The 24,928-nt window shown below is 42.9% G+C and overlaps 2 protein-coding genes across 16 annotated transcripts in view; both read right to left on the reverse strand.

Annotated features, from left to right (window-relative positions):
- Window positions 1-9,852, reverse strand: part of SP140L (SP140 nuclear body protein like) — a 59,807-nt gene extending 49,955 nt beyond the window's left edge. For 2 of the 4 annotated variants that reach the window (XM_046643714.1, XM_046643713.1), the window contains exon 1: window positions 9,491-9,849. In XM_046643714.1, the coding sequence (XP_046499670.1) occupies window positions 9,491-9,579 (89 nt within the window). In that variant the 5' untranslated portion in view covers window positions 9,580-9,849. Of the gene's footprint in view, window positions 1-9,490 lie in introns of all 4 variants that reach the window. The other 2 variants (XM_046643716.1, XM_046643715.1) reach the window with 2 other exon arrangements.
- Window positions 9,853-23,794: 13,942 nt separating this feature from the next.
- Window positions 23,795-24,928, reverse strand: part of LOC124228780 (nuclear body protein SP140-like) — a 70,266-nt gene continuing 69,132 nt past the window's right edge. For all 12 annotated transcript variants that reach the window (XM_046643612.1, XM_046643623.1, XM_046643622.1 and 9 more), the window contains one exon: window positions 23,795-24,184. In XM_046643612.1, coding sequence (XP_046499568.1) covers window positions 24,077-24,184 — 108 coding nt within the window. In that variant the 3' untranslated portion in view covers window positions 23,795-24,076. The remainder of the gene's footprint in view (window positions 24,185-24,928) is intronic.

The following is a 24,928-nucleotide window of genomic DNA, read 5'->3' on the forward strand; positions in this document are numbered from 1 at the left end:
ATGAACTTATTTGACTAGTAAACCCAGGCTGCATGCCTGAATCATATCCAAATACCAACAATTTTGACAACAAGACTATTTCAATCAAACAAACAAACAAACAAGCTTTCATTTACCAAAGGCTAATTCACATCACGTTAACTTGAAAGACATTGGGTTAATTTCTACTACATTTAGAATTTATGTAAGTGCTTACTTTAAGCCAATTAAACAGAGCTCTTAATTTTGGCCATACCATCCGGAGGTAAAAATATCACACATATAACATCCAGAGACATACATACACAGAATCTCCACAGCAACTGTTTTAAAAATTACCGACATGAATCAGGTACAATAAAAGAAAGCGCCCTAGTTATGAATCCAAATTTTGTTTTGAGCCTCTTTACCAATATTTGTGGAGAAGACACTCAAGATGCTAGATTTTTTGGCAAGGGCACACTTACGGCCGTTTTTTCCTTCCTCTGCCTTTTTGTTTTTCCTTCAGTCTTAGGAATTAATGATGGGCTAGGCAGTCCCCAGAGGATTTGCAAGCTCTTTGAGATAAGGGAAATGGGTGGAACCTGAATGCCTATAAAGCTGTTTTTCTAGCCTTACAAGGATTTTCCAAGGACAGTTGCTTTTGATTTCTCAGAAACTGGGTTGTTACTCAAATGACATTATAGGTTGCTCTACCTGTTCAACTGCATCATAAAGGCACAGAGAAACCCCTCAAGTTTTCTCCCAGCTCGAGTTTCTGGGGCATAACCCATCCAACTGAAAGTGTTTCTAATTAGTTAGAATGTACTTGAGCGGTGAGTCTCCAGGGATGCTTAGGGCGTTCCCCATGGTGTCCGACTGACTGTGCCTGGAGAAAGGGTGCAGAGTCCAACTGCGGGCATTGATATAGTTATAAGATTTAATCAAGTCCTGCTCAACCGGGGCACTTAGTCCCTGAGCCAGCACAAGGTGAGGCAGGAAAGCAGGAGGGAAAGGCCTGGAACTGGCTGGAGGCTGGGGCTCCCAGAGCCAGGGTTGAGAGTTAAGTCCTTGGCAAAAAGGTTTTCAAGTTTTCGATTTTACAGAAGGTCCAGGTTCTGCTCAGGTCCAGCCTGAACTTAACCTCCGCTTGGTGACAACAGAGGAGGTGACGAATGAAACAAAGAAAGGAAAAGAAGAGATCAGACCTTGCACTCATGGCCTCTTTTGGAGGGTTATCAAGATAAGAGTCACAGAATAGTTCCGGTGCGGGGGCACACAAACCCAGCAGGACAGTTCACAGAATGAATTACAGGTCTCCTACTCTCATAACCGACTCAGTAGGTGACTAAAATACTCAAGGAGTCAACCGCCAAGAGAAGGCACCCCACTTGGGGTCGCCAGGGTGATCAGGCCTGGAAACCCAAAGTTGGGGCTCCCAGAGGTAGGGCCTTTTAGTCTTTAAAGATTTCTTTGTTTCCCGGTTGCAGAGCTCAAAAGGAGACCAAAATGGCCACTGTAACTCTAAGAGAGATAAAAGAAAAGGGTCCATTGCCTTGAAAATCCCCCCTGAACCTAGGGCAGCGTCCTACCCATTGTTCCTCCCGTGAGGTCCCTATAGTAAGGGGTGATGGGGGCGTCCCCCTGCATTGTATCCCTTGTATACCTTCCCTGTTATGCCTGGCAGTAATAGGTGCCTGGTGAATGGTCCCAGAGGTAAAAGAATAGAGAAAAACAGTGAGGAATTTTCCGCTGGTCTGGGGGACATTCTACCCAATTGCATCCTGTAGCCATTCTCCCAAGAAGGGGTTCCCACACTCAACTAAAGGTTAAAGTTTGGTACTTTCCTTGACCTGGAGTCCCGATTGGAACTTTCCCGCGGTTTGGAGTGTGGTCAGGAGCCATAGGGAGGGATGCCAATCCAGCCTTAGGAAAAGAAACCTGCCATGGGAGTCTTGGAGATTGGCGACCGTCCTAATGACTTAAGTGGTTGACCCGTGCCCATGTAAAATTTATATATTAGAGATAGAATTAGGAAGGAATGGATTAATTCATTCTTCATCACCCTGAGGCTTAAGGTACTGACTCTCTTCAAGCTGAATGCCACAGTTTGCCCCATAGAGTAACCATGGGCAGCAAACGTGGATTCATACTGCTGTCCAAGAAAGTTCCCGATGAAGAAGTGAATTTAGATCCATCCTTGAAAAGGGGAAAGGCCCAAGGAAGAAACGAGCACTTACCAGAACTTAAGCTCACAAGCCAATGAAGCAAGACCCCCGTATGGGCCACCAGAAGAAATGATGCAGGCTCAGTGAGTCGAGGAGTCAAAAGAAAGATTTCTTGGACTCTCAAGGTCTGGCAGTAGTGCTCTTTTATTTAGAGAATAGCATGGGGACAGGACCCATGGGTAGTAAAGAGCTGCAGGCATGGGGACAGGACCATGGGCAGTGAAGAGCTGCAGGCATGGGGACAGGACACAGGGGCAGTGAAGAGCTGCAGGCATGGGGACAGGACCCATGGGCAGTGAAGAGCTGGAGGCATGAGGACAGGACCTATGGGCAGTAAGAGCTGCCAAAGATAGACTTTTCAACAAGGGGTTCTAGGACAATAGGATAACCACACGCAAAAAGATTACTTTATACCTTTACCTCACACCTTAAAAAAATATCAACTCAAAATGGATCATAGCCCTAAATGTGAGAGCAGGGCCAGCTTGATGGGCATACATCCTGTGCTTGGTTTAATGCTCTGCTTTCATGGTTTTGAAATTCTTAATGATTTGTGAACAAGGGTCTCTCACTTTCATTTTTCACTGAATCTTACAAATTATGTAGCTGGTCCTGTGAAAGAATGAAAATGATAAAACTTTTCAAAGTATACATAGGAGAAAATATTTACGACTTTGGGTTATACAAAAAGGTAGCTACAACACCAAAAGTATGATCCATAAAAGAATAAATTGAAATTAAAAATATGTAATCTTTTGTGCTTCAAAAGATACCATTAAGAAAATGAAAATACTAGTCACAGTCTTGGAGAAAATATTAGCCAATCATATTTCTAGTGAATGACACATCCAGATGTATGAAGAATTCTTTCAGCTCAGTAAGAAGACAAACAACCCAATTAAAAAATGAGCAAATGATTTGAATAGATAAATCTCCAAAGAGATAAGTAGAAGGTAATAAACACATGAAAAGATGCTGAACATCATTAGTCATTAGGGAAAAAGCAATTAAAACCATAATGAGATACCAATGCATACCCACTGAAATGGCTACAAAGATATAAGATAAGTATTAGCAAGATTGTGAAAAACCTAGAGCCCTTATACATTGCTGGAAGGAATGTAAAGGGGTCCTTCAGAAACACTGTAAGATAGTTTCTTAAAAAGTTAAACATAGTGTTACCATATGACCCCAACAATTCTCCTCCACGGATCTATCTAGAAATGAAAACATATGTCCACACAAAGACTTGTATACAAATACAAATATTTATGGCAGCATTTTCCCTAATAGCCAAAAAATGGAAACAATCCAAATATCCATCAACTGGTGAATGAAAAAATAAAATGTGGTGGATCCATCCAATGGAATACTATTCAGCAAAAAAAGGAATGAAATACTAATATATGTACAACATGGATGAACCTCGAAAACATGCTCAGTGAAAAAAACTAGATGCAAAAGACCACATAACGTACGGACTCCATCTATATGAAATGTCCAGAAAGAGGAAATCTACAGAATCAGAAAGTAGATTAGTGGTTACTTGGGGCTGTAGGATAGAAATAGGAATTGACAGTAAACAGCCATGAGTGAACTTTTTGAGATGATAAAAATGTAACTTTGGATTGTGGTTATGGTTGCAGAACTCTATAAATTTACTAAAAGTCATTGCATTGTACAGTTAAAACAGGTAAATTTTATAGCATGTAAATTATACCTCATTAAAGCTATTTAAAAAAGCAAAGGTAGGAGTGTTAATAGCTGAACAGCCTCAGTTCAAGAGTAAGTTGGTTAACCACGTTTTCTTTCTGGAATGCAAGAAAATAAAACGTATGGAAAATGTGAAAAAATTAAGAAACACTGCATAATCTGATGTTTCAACATTCTGTCAATGGGAATTCCAGGAAGAGAGAAGAGAAAAAAATGAAACAAGGAAATCAAATAAAAGGAGGGAAAAAAATGTCTCAGTTTGGCAGCTAGAACCTTAATTAAAATGTCACATGAAGTGCAGAGAATGAGTATTTAAAACCTAACTAGATATATCATAGTGAAAATGTAGAACATTGAGGATAACAAACAAATCATAAAGGTTCCAGAAAGTAAAAGCAACTTACAAAGGGATGAAAATCTGATGGAAGTTTCAGTTTTCATATGCAATACTGAGTGGAGGAAGACAAGGAAGAAAAATGCCCAAATTTTTAAGCAAAAAATAATTATGAACCTTAATTCTAAAGACACACAAATACTCATTCATGTATGAAAGTGAAATGAAGATATTATCAGACTATAGTGACCAAAAACTTTATGGAGGGAATAGGAAGAAGGAGGAGAGAAATAAAATTAAGTTCCAGTTTTTAGCTTAGGAAAAGATACCAAATAACTCCAGACATTGAGAACAATGTAAGCCTAATTATGTTTATTAAAAATTTAATTTTAACTCATAAAAAAGGTATTACTTCCAATTCAAAGGCTAATTCTCAGTCCACCTCTTCCTCCCTCCCTCAGCCTCACTGATGTCATCGTTGACTTCTTCCTTCTGGAAATGTTTTCTTCACTTGGCTTCTGAGATGCTATGCCATGACTTTGTGGCTTTCCTGGTACCTCCTTGGCTATTTCTTCTGCTCTTCCTGCACACATCGGACCATCTCAGGGCCAGTCCTTTGATCTCTTTCCTATCTGTGCTCCCTTCTTAAGTAATCTCATCTATTCCCATAGTTTTGAATATCAGCCTCACATGGAAAATCCCCAAATGTGCATCTCTACCTTACGTCTCTTCCCTGGACTCCAGATTTATATTCAACCATCTCCACTTTGATGACACTAGTAGGCTTTTCACACTCAGCCAGGCAAGAACTGATAACTAATCTCTTGATTCTTCACCTCTTGAAACCTGCTCATTCTCTAGTTTTTCCATGTAAAGGACTTAGCAAATACATATAACACTTATTAAATGCTAAATGTCATTCCAAGCACTTACATATATTAACCCATCAAATCCTGACAGCACCTATGAGGTACATGCTATTACTATCCCATTTTACAGATGAAGAAACCAAGGCACAGAGATGTTAAGCAATTTTCCAAGAGCTACATAACTGTTAAAAAAACAGAATGAAGCTTTGGACCAAAGTTCAGGTTCTTTATCACTACAGAATATTGCCATCTAGGCAAATGGCAACTCTATCCTTCAATTTCTTTGGAAAAAACCTTTGGAGTCTTCTACGACACGTCTTTTTATCTCACACCTAGCATTTAATCCATCTGCAATTTCCCCTGGCTTTACCTAGAATTCGATCCAGCATCCCATCCCTTTTCTTTACATCCATTACCCCAACCTGGTCTCAGCCACCATCATCTCCTGCTTGGACTATTGCAATAGGTACTCACCAACCTCCCTGCTTCCACTCTTGCCACACTGCAGCTGTTCTCCAAACACCAAATATAAGCAAAGATGTTTTAAAAACTGAAATCAGATCATTTCACTCTACTGAAAACCTTCATCGGCTCCCCATTTCATTTTGAATACAGTCTTGACCATGACCTACAAGAAACTACATGACTATCTCTTGCTAACTCTCCAACCTCATTTCCTACCCATCCTCTTTTAGATCATTGCCCTTTGGCACCCTAACCTCCTAGGTTTCTTCAGATAGTCCAAGTATGTTTCTATACCTGACCCTTCATTGGCTGTTTCTTCTGCTTAGAATATGATTTCTTTGGAAATCTGTTTGATGCTTTTTATCAATTTACTCAGGGCTCTCATCAAATATCAACCCCTCACTAAGTCCTCCCATGAAATCCTGTATAAAATAGTACCCTCATGGACACAAAAGTGTATTCAACCACCCAAGTAATCCATCAGCATCATGGCAGAGTGAGTTGTTCCCTTTGTCTCTCCTCTAAGTTACAACTAAACGGACGTTCATTAACCAACAGAGGGTTCCCTACACAGCACGATAGGATGTCTTAGAGATCCACGCAGTAATACATCTGAAGGTGGGGGGACTGGATCCTCAGGAAGCAGTGGAACTAGGTGAGCAGACCCTTCCCCTTCCCAGTGGCAGCGATCTAGGTCACGAGTCCTCACATGGTGGCTGTACGTGACTGTAAGAGGAGGTGGGGGCAGCCCAGCCTCCATGTGAACACTTTCAGAGTGGCAGCCCGGCCCACGGGAGCGCCCCCTATGCCGCTGTGGTCACACTCATGGAAACGCTCCTCACTGAGTAGTATGGCTCAGCCCCCGTGAAGGAGCCCCCATCAAGCACAGCAGCTCAGCCAAATCGCCTGTGAGTGCACAGCCAGCCTGGGCAGGTGAAGGAAAGTGCCCATCCTCTCCCACCTAGTGCACCAGCTGGGCTGGTCCCCTGCCAAACGCAGCAGTCCCACACCAGAGCAATCCATCAACAGAGCACAGAGGCCCCACCCGCCAGTGCGTGAGTCAGCTGCCAAGCAGCTGTGGCCAGAACACAAATGCAGACCAGCCATACTGGAACAGCTTCCAGCAGACAGAGTGGGATAAGAAAACACGATTCCTACCCCCCCAGCAGTGGCAGGTAAAATCTGTGGCCTGACACTATCACAAATGTCTGGGAAAGGATCAGTTCATCAAACACCACGAAAAACTACAGTAACACTTCAGAGCAGAAGGAAAATGGCATCTCCAGAAACCAACCCTGAAGTCACGGAAATTTACAATCCAAATGACAGAGAAGTCCAAATAGTTGTCATAAAAAAACTTAATGAGTTACAGGAAAACTCAGAAAGACAGTTCAGTGAGCTCATGAATAAAATTAATGAGCAGAAGGAACACTTCACCAAGAGATTGAAACTCTAAGAAAAAAAACCAAATAGAAATTCTAGATATGAAGAACACAATTAGTGAGCTAAAAAATAATGAGCTAAAAAAAATTAAAAATGGGGGCTGGCCCTGTGGCCAAGTGGCTAAGTTCGCGCGCTCCGCTGCAGGCGGCCCAGTGTTTCGTTGGTTCGAATCCTGGGTGCGGACATGGCACTGCTCATCAAACCACGCTGAGGCAGCGTCCCACGTGCCACAACTAGAAGGACCCACAACAAAGAATATACAACTATGTACCTGGGGTCTTTGGGGAGAAAAAGGAAAAAAATTAAAAATCTTAAAAAAAAAATTAAAAATGAAGTAATTGTTCGAGAAATATCCAAAAAAAGTGGAGCTTGCAGAGCTGTAGAAACAAATTAAGATGCCCCCTAAAATAAACACAATAAACTTTAAAAATTAGAAATAACGAGATAAACAAAACTACTGAAAATTAAATAATTGTCATGGAAGAAAAGTTTGAGACACCCATTATGAACACAAAACAAAAAACAAAAGGGATGAAAAGATTAGTGAGCAGATGAAAGTCGTGAGGACTAAAGCTGTGCCAGTGGAAGAATTATTTTGTCCCAAAATTGAAAAATGAAAGGTTTCAGAGATATTAGAGAAGAAACCTTCCCCGAAGTAAAGACAGAATCGAATCTGCCATCCTGAAGAACACAAGAACTGTGTTTAAAGACAATGTGCATGGAATTCATCATCTTTCTCCATCACCTTATTTATTCATAACTTTCTGCATCACATTATTTATTCATAATAAGAGTGCATCTACCTCATAAAATCAATACTATAATAAGTCTATACTCTAAATTTCAAGCTTTAATAAGATTGAAGTCACCAGAAGCAAAATTAAAAGACAAGGAAAGTATATTGATAACTTTCAGAAAATGTAGTAAATTCTCCCTTATCATTAAAGACAGGACAATCACCTCAACTGAATAACACTGGCAAAAAATAAAACACCAATTCACAGAAGAGGAAATTTAAATGGCCAATAGACACGAAAATGTGTTCAACCACCCAAGTAGTTAGAAAATGCAAATTAGCAAGATGCATCTCTTTATCTACCACTTTTGCAAAAATGAGTGTGGGGAGAGGACTTGTCTCATTTGTCATTGGAGGGGGGATTGTATTGGTTCAGTCACTAGGAAGGCAACTTTGAATGATCTATGAACAATTACATATTAGTACTCTTTGTCTCAACAATTCCACATTTTGGTTTTTAACACAAGACGAACACATATATGTGCGTAAACACAAACAAATATATAATCGCTATTATGACAGCTTTTTGGTAAAAGTGAAAAACTGAAGATAACAAATGTCAGTCAATAGAGGGGGATATGCTGTAAAAATGATGTTGTATTGATTCCACGGAGAAGTATGTAGCTGTTGAAAGAATAAGGTGGATCAATATGTTTATTAAAGTGAAAAGATCTCGAATATTTTTAATATTAAAATAAGTGAAAATGTAAAATGCAGAACAGCATATACAATATAGTCCCATTTATTAAATACAAGCACACAAATTATGTATTTAGGAAAATGAGCTATATATGGAAATGAATAGATAAGATCAAGAAGGTTATGCCTACAACCCTTAGCAGGACGAGGTGTGGAAGCTGCTGGGGGGTGGGTGGTGAACAAGATTTTTCCCTCTATATACTTCCATGTCACTTGAAATTTTATGAACAAGAAAGTAATGCATTTCTGTTGTATTAAAAAATCAATAGATTAAAAATATTAAGTAATGTTATTTATCAGCCAATACTAGAGAAAAAGATAAGATTTCTACCATTTTCCTTGTCAGAAGTATAACCCGTTTTAGAACAAAAAATCAAAGTAAAAATGAAAACACCCAGCCTGCACTAGTCTTTGGCATCTTGGGCCTTTCTCTTCCTTTTACTTTCTTCCATCAAGATCAGTGGAGGAAGAGCCCAGACTCCCAGCCAGAGACAGGAACAGGCCCGGAGCAGACCGAGGCTGAAGCAGGGAACAGGTACGAGACCCCAGCACCCAGTGTTTGAAAAGAAGTCAGGGGTTTACCCTGAATTTTATATTCTCTAAACTCCCTTCCTTGAAATGACCGATGTGAAGGTGGAGGAGGTTTGAGGAAAATGAGAGGATTCAGAGGTCGCGAGGAAGAAGAAATCCTGCCACAAAGCCTCATAAAGGACAGCTGACTTCAGATAGGCCTGACAGCAGAGAGGTAGTTATAAAACAACAAAGTCACGTGCCTTGTGGCAACCGGACTCACACCAGCAGGCGGCCTGCTGCAGTTTTAAACTCCGATGTCCTCATTACATGTGCCTGCATTTCATTATATTGCACGTGAGCGTTCTTGTAAAGCAGGTCTAGAGAACAGGTTTAGTTTAGTGTCTAAACAGCAGCCTCTGAAGCAGCAGCGTGGCCAGAGAGAAAGGTAAACGAAAGGGGGGTAAAGACTGACCTGGCGCTGAAGTCGCTGCCGGCACCGGCCATCTTCCCGCCCCCGGGCCCTGCCTGGACCTGGAGCTTGGCGTCCGATCCCTCCAGCATCCCCAGAAAAAATCCTGCGAGAAATCTGTAAACCGACTCAGCCAGAGAGAGCTCCGCCCAAATGGGGAAAACAAAAGTGAAAGCATCTCAGCGTGCCGTGCAGACGGTGTCTCCCTCCTCCCGCAGCTTCACCGTGCGCTCAGCCAGCATTAGTCATGACGTGGCAGCGGGAATGGAGGATGAGCAGTGACTGCCAGGGCCTGGAGGGCCTGGGAAGGAGGAGCCGGGCCAGCCCCCAGGAGTCACTTGTTCTTGAAGAAACACCAAAAACCTGTGTGTGGACTCCCCCCCCCCCCCCCCCCCCCCCCTGCCTCAGTTGCTTCTGCCTTCTGAGAGGGTGTCAGTTTACATGGGGTGGGGAGAACTCTGTGCCTGCCCCTTCCCCTTATCGACGTGGCTGTGAGGGAGAGGGAAAGACAGGAACTTCAATCTCTCTGGCCAGTGGGAGAGCCTGGACCTGACCGAGTTAGGTCCCAGCATGCAGACACAAAGCTGGAGAAGCAGGCATCATCTAGGGCGATGGTTTCCACGTTACGTTCCGCTGAATCCTGCTTCCTCTGGCTGTTAATAAGGGCTCTCCCAATTACATTTGAAGATACAGGGCAAGTTTTCTTCCCTCTCTTCACTTCTGTTCTTTCTTACTCCCAAAGGAGTGGGCATCAACCTGGTTGGATCAGATTCCAGGACACTGATGAGACGTCTTTACCTGTGGGCAAGGCCTGTGTGTTCCAGTTGCTACACACACCTGGACCTCTCTCTCTCTCCCCCTCTCACTCTGTGGAGTGGAAGGGCTGGTAAGCTAAACCTCTGTTGGGTACAACTGTCCTCTGCTCCTGGCCTCCATGGGGCATGTGGCCCAGACACAGCCTGGCACAGATGACACCATACTTTTCCAGTATCCCGTCTCTCTCCTTCTCTGTCCCTGGGCAGCAGGCTGACCCAGGCACCCATAGTGCTGCGTGTTGGCATAAATGTGCCAGCTTTTCCATGGGTCTGCTTAGGGTCACCAAGATGCCAACTAGGAGCTGGCTGGGTGGGAAATCCGCAGACGCCCGCCCTCCTGGGGAGGGCACTCCCACGCTGGGGCTGCTCCTGGCTGAAGGGGGGGAGATGCTCCTTTGGGGCTGGAGAAAGCTGGGCACGCACCACGCTCTGCAAGAGCAGCAGTGATTTATGAGGAATCAGGAGGCCTCTGTGGGGAAAGCAAAGTTTCTTTGACCAGGAAACAGTGTCAGGCCTGCCTGGGTTAAGGAAAGGACAGAGCCAACTTAAGAAGCAGGTGGAACTCCTAAAAGTCCTGCTGGACTGACTTAAGGGAAATAAGGGGATGTTTGAGGCATTCTCCACGGCTACAAGGAGCACTGAGAACAGAGACCACTTTTGCTGTCATAGGAGTAGCTGGGCTCTGGGACCTGAAACCTGGAAAGCAAGAGAGGCTGAAATTGAGGAGGGACCAGGGGGCAGAGGACTGACCAAGGGGACAGACTTCATCAGCTTCACTCGGAGCAGCTTCCTCTCAGATTCAGTAGTGGGGCTGAGTCTGCACCCTGGGAGAGCCCTGTGGGGACTGGAGGTTTGTCCCTGAGATGAAGCAGTAGCATCCTGGACCTGAGAATTGAAAGACCTGAGGAAGTGGCAGCAGCAGCAACAGCAGCCACTGGGGCAAGAGGACCAGACCCTGGGTACCCTGCGTGGATGCAGAAACGGAAGGGACCGTGGTGGCTGGGACCTAAGTGGGGACACCCAGGCCCCACTGCAATGTCCCCTTCCGGGGGTGGCACATCAATCAACGGGACTCGCCTGGTCCCCCTGCCTCCTCTCCTCTCTGGGGAGACTCTCTGGTTAGGGGTCCAGTGGAAGGGGTGAGTCTGCTCCTTGGTGGGTCTCCCTGGGCTCATCCTGCCTAGAGAGGCCAGGGCTCTGTCGGCTCCTCCAAGGTCAAGTGCACAGGGACAGGGGCCTGCGGGGCTGTGGTTGATTGAAGCAGCCTGAGGCCATGTGCGTAAGCCCAGTTCTGGGGTTCAGTTTTAAGGATCCCTTTTTTGTTACACATCTAAACCACGACCCCCAATCCCTCTTTTATCAGGAAGAAAGTTGGTATTTTGATCCCCATCTGTCTCGCCTTTTTCCTGTCACTTGGTTTGGAACTCAAGTGGAGGAGACATGGAGGGTTATACACAGAAATTGGGGTTCCTCTGTGACTATCTCCTTTCTGGGATTCCCCCCACCCTTGCTCCCTGTAAAGCCTTGGGCTTCTTCCCTGGCTCTGCTGACCGGAAAGAAGGTGGGCTTTCTGCCAAAGTTTGGGTCTCCCCATACTAGTCTGGGGCTGCTCTCAGAGCCGGGCTTATAATAAACAGGGAACATTTCACTCTGGCTGCTTCCCCTGAGTTTTGACTTTCCTCCAAAGTCAGCCTGCTCTTGTTCCCTTTCCAGAAGCCCCAGACAGTTGTTCTTGAGAATGGTCCAGAGTTTCTGTGAGAGGCCGGTTGGTTAGGGGCTCACTCCTGCGCATCTAAAGCAGAGCTCTTTGTCCTCACCCCTAAGCAGCAGACCAGCCCTGTCACTCCCATACCCAGCCCTGCTTCTGGAGACCCCAGTGGTTCCGGAGCCCCCTGACCCCCTGCTCAAGGAAGAAAGAAGCTACTGTGCAGTGGATCAAACAGAAAGCACACCTTCATCAGGAGATGCACAAGCCGGAACTATGCGCAGTTTGTACTTCTGTGCTCATGGGAGCACAAATACACACCTATTTAGAGTGGGCTTATTTCAAGAAACAAAATAAAAGCAAATAATACGCCTGGCGAAAAGACACAGATTATTCTAGAATTTCAGTTGGAGTTAATACTTACAACATTCTATACAGATGAGACATATGAGTTGTTGCCAAGTAGCCTAAAAATACATAAATATTTTTTGTTAAAGGAGAGTAGTGAGCAGTCAGCATTGAACCTGTTTTTGCTTCAAGGACTTGTCTATACATCTGTCTCTTTCCAAAGGATTAGGGCCACAGCTTTCCCTCTGCCTCCTTCCTGCTCTAACTTCCTTATACATGTAACTGGAGAAGAAAGTCCACCCAACTGTGTGTGTGTGAGAGCTCGGCCTAATAGGACATAAAACCAGACAGTTTCGGTTCCTGGACTCTGATCTGGGGCCTTATGAAGCATTTCAGAGTCATCTCCCCACCCAGTTTACACGGAGAGCGTGGGGAGGTCCAGTCCCCTCCTCCCAGGCAGAAGGCGCTTCTCTCCAGCACAGCAGAGCAGGGCGTGTGCTGACGTCCAGAGGAGCCGCACTGGGAGATTCAGGCTGAGGGGTTGTTACCAAGAGCCCCAGGACATCAGGGGCACCAGGCCCTCCTGCTGCTCCCAGACACAGGCACACTCTCTTAGCTAAGACCACAGCCCAGCAGCCCAGCATCGCAAGAAACAGCCCACATCTGAGTCCTGGTAAACAGGGCTGACAAGGGTGATAGGCTTAGTGACCTTCCTTGCCCTTGGCTGTCCAGTGGGATGGGGTGGATGCCCTCCCTTCTAGAATGATGACCAACTCAGCCTTTATCTCCACAGCACAGAGCAGTGGGAACACAGTCAACCTGCTCCATGAAGGAACCCCCAGGCTCCGAGGTCCCTATGGCTGGGCTTGGACTCTTGGCCCCATTCCTCCTGTTAGATAGCAGGTCCCACCTCTGGAAGACCCCCGGGTGGGTTCCATACATCAGCATGTTTCCTTGGGCATCCAGCCTCCTCCTCCCTTTCCTAACAGACCTCGGATCTCTTTGGCTGGATGACTTCTCCCCTTTGTGTGCAGGAGTAGAGAGACTGCTGATCAAGACGCTGGCCCTTGAACAAGCCAGGCCAGCCGGACTCTCTTTGGGGAGTTGGACTCTGGAGTGATGTTTGTTAAGGAGTTAAAAAAACCCATTGCATAACATTCATTCTGTGGCAGCTCCTTAATGAGATGACTCAGTTGTTCCTGATGTGAATTCCTGGAGTTGCTCTGGTTCCCTCTCTGGTTCTGGGGCTGTTTGCGGTCTCAGTGGCCACCCTTTTATCCTTTCTGTGAGTCACTGTGCATCTCATCCGTGAAGTCTCTTTTCGGCTAATCTAGATAAAGTTGGTCTTGCTGGCAAAGAGCCCTAATTGATACGAGGACGTTTGTGTGTAAGTTTTCTTAGCTTATTTCCTTATTGCTTTCAGGTTCAGGCACTTTCTAAGTGCATAACAAATATTAACTCATTAATCCTAACAATGATCCAGTGAACTAGGTACTTCTAGTATCTCCATTTTATAGATGAAACCACTGCATGAGGGAGGGTAGGTAACTTCCCCAAGGACACACAGCCAGTACATGGGGAGCTGGGTTTCCCCCTCACAGACTAACTGCAGGGCCTGTTCTCTGTCCTCTAGGCTCTGCTGTCTCTCAGAACAAATTAGCATTGTTCACAACACCAAAGTAATCAATAGGAGCCAAGTGCAATGGAGACCTGATGAAAAATAAAAGCTATATAGGGATGATATAGAACTGTATTTACTGACATTTAACAATGGCCATTATATACTATTAAGTGGAAAACAATGATTAGAATCCATTTTATTATTAAAATGGTATAATCATTCCCCTGTGCCCTCCCTCTCTATGCACATTACAAAGCCTAGAATCATTTTCATCAAGTTGTCAACCATGCATATTCACCTTACCTGGAGAGGACTCTCAAGCATTGTGCTTCTTAGGAGTAGGAGATGCAAGGAACAATAGCTTGGAGCTTTGGAGGGAATATCTTGATTTGCTGCAGACCCTGAACCCCTAAAAACCTATATGGCATGTCTCTGAGTCTTTGTAGGGTTTCTTTCTCATCATCTGGAATGCATGTGACTTAGTCCAGCTTTCAGAATACTCAACACTTCTTGCCCATGAGAGCAAGTCACTGTGATGGTCAATTTCATGTGTCAAATTCACTGGGTCATGGGGGGGAGGCCCAGATTAAACATTATTTCTGGGCATATCTTTGAGGATGTTTCTGGATGAGATTAGCATTTGCATCAGTAAAGTAGATTGTCCTCCCCAATGTGGGTGGGCATCACCCAGTCTGTCAAGAGCCTGAGTAGGTCAAAGAGTGGAGAAAAGGAAATTTGTTCTTTTCACGCCTGCCCTGTTGACCTGGGACATGGGTTTCCTACTGCTCTTGCACTGGGATTTATACCATCGGCTCCTTTGGTTCTTGGGCCTCCAGACTTGGGCTGGAATTACACCTCAGTTTACTGGGTCTCTGGCTTGCAGATGGTATATTGTGGGACTTCTCAGCCTCCATAATCACATAAGGTAATTCCACATAATAAGTCCTCCCCATAGACATATATGGTTCTGCTTCTGGAACTATTAGATCTGTTTCTCTGGAGAACCCCTATCAATACAGTCATCAGTATAGTGGAAGCAGAGTGACATCAGCATCATGGTGGAGTGAAGTGTCCCCTTTGTCTCTCCCCTCTAAGTTACAACTAAAGAGACATCCACTAACAACAGAGGATTCCCTACACAGCACAAGAGGATGCCTGAGAGATCCATGCAGCTATACACCTGAAAGCAGGTGGACTGGACCCCCAGGGAGCAGTGGAAATGGCACCATCTCCCTCCCCAGTGGCAGTGATCTAGGTTGTGGATCCTCACACTGCAGCTAGCAAGACTGTGAGTGGAAGCGGGGGCAGCCTGGCCTACATGTGAATGCTTGTGGAGCAGTGGAAGCCCAGCCTATGGGAGCACCCACATTGCTGTGGTGGCCTCACTGGCATGAATGCTGCCCACCAAATGGCAGAGGCTCATCTTGCTGAGCCTGCCATGTAGCTGCAACCCAGGCCACACAAACGCAGAGTGGCCGACTGGCATAGCTATGAGCAGATAGGGTGGGAAAAGAAAACACAGCCCTTGCACCCCGCCTTGGTGGCAGGTGAAATTTGTGACCAGAAGCAACAAGAACCACAGCAGAACCAATGACGCAGCCCCCAGTGGCGGCAATCCCAACACCAGCTTCACCAGCAGTGGGGTCTATATGCAAGTCCCCAGGTCCCCAGACTCCCACCAATGACAGTGACAACTGCAACAAGCACCCCAAGACAACCCAGAAACAGCAGTACAGGTGGTGAACTGGACAGCAGCATCAGAGACCACAGAGAGCAGATGGAAGAATACAAGACCCAGGTGACCAGAACCAAAGTAACCAAAGCTGTACCCAAATAAGTAAAGGTGATTACTACCACAAATGTACCAGCAGAGGATCAACTCATCAAACAGCATGAAGACCTACAGTAACACTGAAGAACAGAAGGAAAATGACTCTCTCCAGAAACCAAACCTGAAGTCACAGAAGACTACAATCTGACAGAGAATTCAAAAGAGCTATCAGAAAGAAACTCAATGACTCACAAGGAATGAGTTTAAGGAGCCCAGGAATAAAGTTACTGAACAGAAGGAATACTTCACCAGAGGTTGAAGCTCTAAAAAATAAAGCCAAACAGAAATTCTTGGTATGAAGAACAGAATGAATGAGATAAGAAATAACGTAGAAAGCATAAAAAATAGAGTAGATCTTATGGAAGAGAGAATTGGTGACCTTGAAGATAGAAACCTAGATATGCTTCCGGTGCAGGAGGAGAGAGAACTAAGATTTTTTTTTAAATGAAGAAATTATTTGAGAAATATTAGACTCAATTAGGAAAAGTAGCCTAAGGGTTATAGGTATCCCAGAGGGAGAGGAGAGGGGAAACGACCAGAGAGCTTCTTCAAAGAACTAATAGCTGAGAACTTCCCAAACATGGGGAAAGAACTGGACATACAAGTACATGAAGCCAATAGAACTCCTAATTACATCAATGCAAAAAGGACCTTCTCCAAGACATAACAATATTAAAATCGTCAAAACTCAATGACAAAGAAAAAATATTAAAGGCAGAAAGGAAGAAGAAAATAACCTACAAAGGAACCACTATCAGGTGTTCAGCATATTTCTCAGTAGAAACCTAACAGGCTAGGGGAGAATGGAATGATATATTAAAAATACTAAAAGACAAAAACCATCAGCCAAGAATACTCTATCCAGTGAAATTATCCTTCAAATATAATGGAGAAATAAAAACTCTCCCAGATAAGCAAAAGCTGAGGAAGTTCATTGCCACTAGACCTGCCTTAGAAGAAATGATGAAAGGAGCTCTCCTACCTGAAACAAAAAAGCAAAGGTTTACAAAACCTTGAGCAAGGAGATAAACAGACAAAGTCAGAAAATTGCAGCTCTCTATAAGAATAGGTTAGCAAACACTTAATTATAACATAAAAGATAAAGGGAAAGAAAACATTAAAAATTACCATAAACACTTCAATTTAGTCCACAAAATCAAAACACAAAAAAGAATAATTTGTTACAACAATAACTCTGAAGGAGAAGGGAGAGGGATGAAACTTGCTTAGGCTAATGGAGAGAAGAGGCTGTCAGAAAATGGACTAGCTCATCTATGAGATCTTTTATAGAAACCTCAAGGTAAACACAATACAAAAAATCAGAGCAGAGTCACAAATCATAAATGAAGAGAAAACTGAGAAAACCACCAAGTTGAAATGGCAGTCGGAAATACCAGGGGAAAGAAACAATGGAAATATAGAACAACTGAAAAACAAGACATAAAATGGCAGTATTAAGCCCTTATATATCAATAATCACTCTAAATGTAAATGGATTGAATTCTACAATCAAAAGACACAGAGCGGCAGGATGGCTTAAAAAACAACATGCAACAATATGCTGCCTCCAGGAAACACATGTCCAGCTTTAAAGACAAACATAGGCTCAGAGTGAAGGGATGGAAGACAAAACTCCAAGCAAATGGCAAGCAAAAGAAAGTGGGTGTTGCCATACTTACGTCAGATAAAGCAGAGTTCAGGATAAAAAAGACAAAGAAGGACAGTATAAAATGATAAAAGGGACATTCCACCAAGACAACATAACACTTATGAACATATATGCATCTAACTCAGGAACACCAAAGTATGTAAATCAACTATTAACAGACATAAAGGGAGAAATTAACAGCAACACAATAATAGTAGGAGACCTCAACACCGCACTTACATCAATGGATAGATCATCCAGATGGAAAGCCAACAAGGAAACAGTGGGCTTATGAAATGCTAGACCAGATGGACTTAATAGATATAAGTGGAACATTCCATCCAAAACCAGCAGAATATACATTCTTCTCAAGTGCACTTAGAACATTCTCAAAGGTAGGCCATATGTTGGGAAACAAAGCAAGCCTCAATAAATTGAAGAGGATTGAAATCATAGCAAGCATCTTTTCTGACCATGATGCTATGAAACTAGAAATAAACTGCAAGAAAAAGCCTGAGACAGCCACAAATATGTGGAGACTAAACAACATGCTACTGAACAACTATTGGACCAATGAAGAAATCAAAGGAGAAATAAAAAAATACCTGGAGACAATTGAAGAAAACACAACATACCAACTCATACGGGATGCAGGAAAAGTCATGCTAAGAGGGAAATTCATAGCAATACAGGCCTACCTCAACAAACAAGAAAAGTCTCAAATAAGTATTCTTAAACTACACCTAAAAGAACTAGAAAAAGAACAAAGTCCAAAGTTAGTAGAAGGAGGGAAACAATAAAAATCAGAGCAGAAATAAATGAAATAGAGACTAAAAAAAACAATGAATGGATCAATGAAACGAAGAGTTGGTTCTTGGAGAAGATAAACAAACTCTACAAACCTTAGCCAGAATCACTAAGACAAAAAGAGAGAAGTCTCAAATAAATAAAATTAAAAATGAAAGAGAAGAAATTACAACAATACCACAGAAATACAAAGGATTATAAGAGAATACTATGAAAACCTATATGCCAACAAATTGGACAACCTGGAAGAATTGGATAAATTCTTAGACTCATACAGCCTTCCAAAACTGAATCAAGAAGAAATAGAGAACTTAAATAGACCAATCACAGGTAACAAGATCAAAACAGTAATCAAAAAACTCCCAAAACAACAGTCCAAGACTAGATGGCTTCTCTGGTGAATTCTACCAAACACTCAAAGAAGATTTAACACCTATCCTTCTCAAACTATTCTAAAATATCAAAGAAGATGGGATGCTCCTAACTTATTCTATGTGGCCAACATTACTCTGATATGAAAAACAGAAAAGGACAACACAAAAAAGGAAAGTTACAGGGCAATATCACTGATGAACATAGATGAAAAAATCCTCAACAAGATATTAGCAAATCGAATACAATAATACATTAAAAGGATCATACACCATGACCAAGTGGGATTTATTCCAAGGATGCTGGGATGGTTCAACATCTGCAAATCAATCAATGTGATGCACCACATTAACAAAATGAGGAATAAGAATCACATGATTATCTCAATAGATGCAGAGAAAGCATTTGACAAGATCCAACATCCACTTATGGTAAAAACTCTCAATAAAATGAGTACAGAAGGAAAGTACCTCAACATAATAAAGGCCATATATGACAAACCCACAGTCAACATCAGACTTAGTGAAAGACTGAAAGCCATCCCTCTGAGAACATGAACAAGACAAACGTGCCCACTCCCACCACTCTTATTCGACATAGTACTGGAAGTTTTGGCCAGAGCAATTAGGCAAGAAAAAGAAAAAAAAGGGATCCAAATAGTAAAGGAAGAAGTAAAACTCTCAATGTTCACAGAAGACGTGATTCTATATATAGAAAACCCTAAAGACTACACCAAAAAACTGTTAGAAATAACCCACAACTACAGCAAAGTTGCAGGGTGAAAAATCAACATACAAAAATCAGTTGCACTTCTATTCAGTAATAATGAACCAGCAGAAAGAGAAGTCAAGAATACAATCTCATTTACAATCACAACAAAAAGATTAAAATATCTAGGAATAAATTTAACCAAGGAGGCGAAAGACCTGTATACTGAAAACTATAAGACATTATTGAATGAAATCAAAGAGGACATTAAGAAATGGAAAGATATTCCATGCCCATGGCTTGGAAGAATAAACATACTTAAAATGTCCATATTACCTAAAGCAATCTACAGATTCAATGCAACCCCAATCAGAATCCCAATGACATTCTTCACAGAAACAGAACAAAGAATCTAAAATTTATATGAACCATCAAAAGATGCCAAATAGCCAAAGCAATTCTGAGAAAAAAGAATAAAGCTAGAATTATTACCATCTCTGACTTCAAAATATACTACAAAGCTATAGTAATCAAAACAGCATGGTACTGGCACAAAAACAAACACACAGATCAATGGAACAGAACCAAAAGCCCAGAAATAAAACTTCACATCTATGGACAGCTAATCTTTGACAAAGGAGCCAACAACATACAATGGAAAAAGGAAAGTCTCTTCAATAAATGGTGTTGGGAAAACTGGACAGCCATATGCAAACAAAGGAAAGTAGACCATTATCTTACACCACACACAAAAATTAACTCAAAATGGATTAAAGACTTGAATGTAAGACCTGAAACCATAAAACTCCTAGAAGAAAATATAGGCTGTACACTCTTTGACATCAGTCTTAGTAGCATCTTTTCAAATACCATGTCTACTCAGGCAAGGGAAACAAAAGAAAACATAAACAAATGAGACTACATTTGACTAAAAAGTTTCTGCAAGGCAAAGGAAAACATGAACAAAATGAAAAGACAACCCACCAACTTGGAGAAAAATATTTGCAAATCATGTATCTGACAAGGGCTTAACTTCCAAAATATATAAAGAACTCATACAACTCAACAACAAAACACTTGATCAATAAGTGGGCAGAAGATATGAACAGACATTTTTCCAAAGAAGATATATGGATGGCCAACAGGCACATGAAAAGATGTTCAACATTATTAATCATTAGGGAAACGCAAATCAAAACTACAATGAGATATCACCTATCACCCTTCAGAATGGCTATAATTGACAAGACAAAAACAACAAATGTTTGAGAGGATGTGGAGCAAAGGGAATGCTCATACACTGCTGGTAGGAATGCAAACTGGTGCAACCACTATGGAAAACAGCATGAAGATTTCTCAAAAAATTAAAAACAGAAATATCATATGATCTCCCTATTGCACTAATGGGTATTTATCCAAAGAACATGAAATCAACAATTTAAAGAGATTTATGTATCTCTATGTTCAATGCAGCACTATTCACAATAGTCAGGACATGGAAGCAACCCAAGTGCCCAACAACGGATGAATAAAGGTCCTGTGGTGTATATATATACAACGGAATACTACTCAGCCATAAAAAAGAGAAAATCGTCCCATTTGCCACATGGATGGACCTTGAGGGTATTATCCTAAGCAAAATAAGCCAGAGAAAGACAAACACCACATGATTTCACTCATATGTGGCAAATAAACAAACACATGGATAAAGAGATCAGATTAGTGGCCATCAGAGTGGAAGGGGGTAGGGAGAGAGTTAAAGGGGTAAAGGGGCACATATGTGGTAAAGGATAAAAACTAGACTATCAGTGGTGAGCATGATGCAGTCTATAGAGAAACTGCTACATAATAATGTACATCTGAAATTTACACAATGTTATAAACCAATATGACCTCAATAAAAGAATTTAATATGTATGTATATATATATATATATATAGTGGAGCAAGGTAATGTATTGCAAAACGTCCAGACATGCTAGGTCCCTTCAGGCTATATTGCAACAGAAAGCAGGAGAATTCACATAGCCCTGGGGCAAGACAGTACATGTGTACTGTTGTCTGGTCCATGTGCATGTGAAATGCTTCTCATCCTACATCTTACTGGATATATACATATTATTTTGCTGAGGAAGATTAGCCCTAACCTACCATTTATTGCCAACCTTCCTCTTTTTTAGCTTGAGGAAGATTAACTCTGAGCTAACATGCACGCCAATCTTCCTCTACTTTATATGTGGGTCACCGCCACAGCATGGCTGACAGGTGGTGTAGGTGTGTGCCCAGGATCTGAACCACTGAAGCAGAGTGTGCCAGACTTAACCACTACACCACGGGGTCAGCCCCCTTACTGGATATTTTTAAACTACATTTTCCATGTTAACAGTTGCATGACATGTACCATAGTCCATGCTAATCTGCTCTAATTAAGATACCACATCCAGCACACTGACTACAGTTGGGGCTACTATTTGGGTAAGTTTCTAATAGTCATCTTGCCGCCATGAACCACCTAGCTTTTGCAGAGACCAGACTGCTGAATCCGATGGAGAGGTGATAGGGTAACAACCACTGCATCTTTTAAGTCTTTGCAGGTGGTACTAATTTCTGTCATTTCCCAGCCCAGGAATATGATATTGCTTTCAACTTACTATTTTCATCATGGGAAACTTCAGTTTTAGGGCCTTCCACTGGGCTTTTCCTAAGACAGTCGTTATTTCATAGGTTAAGGAACCAGTTCAGCCAACTGCTATGTGTGTCCTGATTATATTCAGAAACTGGGGAAATGACTGCTGGGTGGCTCTGTGGGTTGATTGGACCCCTTGTGAGGTGGACGTTACCTGACCGCCATACACTCTACTCTAACAGGAACCTTGATGGTACTTTGAGTCCCCAGAAGAGCATCATTCAGATGCTGCATTCAACAACCTTTCAAAGACCTGTGTATTTTCCTTTCTCTAACATACATTTACCTGAACGAATGCCTATAGGTGCTTTAGGTGAAGAACTGCGGAAATCACTACATGTACATTGGCAGAGTTGTTTCTACGCTCTCATTTCCATCAGCAGATTCTGAGTCTAAAAAAATGGCTCAGGTCTCAAAACTAGGCTCTTCACTTTTTATTGGGGTAGCTGATCTTAGCCATCTGCCCATCTATTTTTAATCTCTTTTGATTATGTATGTGAAGCAATGTCCTTGTTAGCTGCCCATCTGTCTTTCCTGTAAGAACACTGTGTCCTATTACCTATCTCCATAAACATCTATGGGCCAGTCCACCCTGGCTGTCATTCTAACCTTGCTGCCTATCATAGAAATTATTTTATCTTGCTCTGACAAGTAAATGCTGCCACCTGACTCCTGTTACTCTGGAATCCTATCATTCCCATTGTGACTAGGGAATCCAGTTCTGTAAAACATTCCTATATTATTCCAACTTACAGAGGACAGCCCCCACTGAGCATCTCAAGGATGCTGGTGCCCCCTCACCAATACAGTCCTTATCACCTTGTTAGCATCTCTGAGGCCTGCTGAGGAACATGTTCACCTTATGGGTGGGTTTTCCAGTTGTGGAAAGCAGACCTATGCCAACTTCCCTAGGCCTTTGGATCCCCCTTTTCCATAATCTGCCCTGGCACATCTGGTATCTCTATTTCCACTTCATCTAGTGTGTACTGTGGCTTACACAAAGCCTCAAAGAGCCATGTTGGCCAATACTGGAGCTCCATTGGAGTAGAAACCCTCTCTTTGGCAACAGGACAACCCAGAACTTGCCCAGCTGGGTCATGCTGAGAGGACTCCACATAGTCTTCATTCAGGCAAGATGGTTGGGAAGGTAGGTGTCTGTCTTCAAACAAGGGGTAGGAGTCTCTTCTGCAGGCCCAGTGGGTTCAGGGGGATCTGGAATTCAGAGTTCTCATGTGCATCTGCATAGAAAGCCCCATTCTGAGTTTCAGACCTTCACTCCTTCTTTATTGGGGCCCTGACTTTCACACAAGTGACCATCCTGAGCCTTGAATGCAGACATCTCTGAAATTATGCCATGCCTAAAATTAGGGCCTGTGCCAGGCCTTCATTACCGTCTGCCTTCTAGTTGTAGGTATGAAGGTCTCTTTGCTTTAGGAGGTGATTAATAGATTTAAGCCTGCCATTTACTCTTTTCAACACATTAGTGGCACTTAGCAACAGGCACCCAAATCCACAGTTCTTACAGTTACCATTTCTCCCTTTGTAAATGCCAGACAACTGCATCGGCTGCTATACCTCTTCCGCTTTATCTCATCCAGTTTCCTACAGGTGAAAGTTTGGCAACTGTACTGTTACAGCATCCCAGGACATCAGTATTCCACCTGTCACCATCTGCTAGACAGTGATCCAACTGCAGAGCCCCATCCTTAGGGCCTGCTTGTTAGGTCCGTTATCTTATGTTGGGTTCTCTAGAAGCAGAGGCTGAGGTAAAGTCTCTTAAGTAAGCGATTTATTGTGAGAGTTCTCTTAGGAGAAGTGGGGGAAGCAAGATGTTATGGCGGGAAAAGCTAAGCAAGGATGTGGTGACAGCTGGAGACTAGCTCCACCTTGGGGCTGGGGCCCGGCTCCAATCCAGGGAGGAGTAACTTGCAGGTGAGGGTGGGTCCATTTGGCCAAAGGCAATATTCTGGGGAGGGGTGGCATCAGCAGCGAACTCTCACAGCAGCTGGAGGTTGAGAAGCCTGCCCAAAGGGGCACCACCAGCATCCACTACACCAGTGAACTGTTCTCATTTGCTTCCTGAATAGCAAACACTTCCTTGAAATTCTTCTCAAATTCCGCCTCCAGTCTCAGTCCCATTAGGCCAAAGTCATTGTACTGAAAAAAAAATAATGAAACTCATTATCAGTGTTAGATACTATGCAATTGAGAATGATCAAGACTCTTGTCTTAAACACCCTAAGTTACATTAACCAGGTTATGCAGCTAAGAGTAACTTCTCTTTCCTAAGAGCATGATTATTTCTTACTATTGGAACGAAATGGGAAATCATTATCACACCTGGGGACTCTAATTTAGCGGTTGGGTATTTTAGTGAGGGTTAGAAAAGTAATCTATGTTCTTTGTAACCATTCAAATAGTACAGAAGTATCTAAGTACTATGGGTGGTCTTCCTCTCCTGTGTCACTTCTATTCCCCTCTGCTGATCCCTGTTAACTATAGGGTCCATTCACATGCAAAGGAATCTGGAGTCTGGGATTTCTGAGAAGTTGGGGTGAGTATATTTGGGGAGAGATAAGAAGCACACCAGAACTTTTAGATATCATTCTCTTCTCCTCAAGTTTAGAGCAAGACTTGACTGTTCTCTGTGGGCCCCTGTCTCCTCTGCAGAGGGGAACGAGCTGTCAGGGGCTCGGGGTTCTGTTTGCAGGGACACCTTCTGACTCCGTTACTCTGCCAAAGGGAGCTTAAGTCCTGAATGAAAAAGTCACTCACTTCCAGAACCCTTGTTTGTGCAAGGTTGTCACGGGATGAAGGAAACTGAAAAATTTCCCAGCACCTGAAAATGAGGGCAGAGCGACACAATGGAAAGAAAATGAAATGGAAGCAGGCAGAGCCACC

This window comes from Equus quagga, chromosome 17 (assembly GCF_021613505.1).
Source record: "Equus quagga isolate Etosha38 chromosome 17, UCLA_HA_Equagga_1.0, whole genome shotgun sequence".
In the NCBI taxonomy this organism is placed as follows: domain Eukaryota; kingdom Metazoa; phylum Chordata; class Mammalia; order Perissodactyla; family Equidae; genus Equus; species Equus quagga.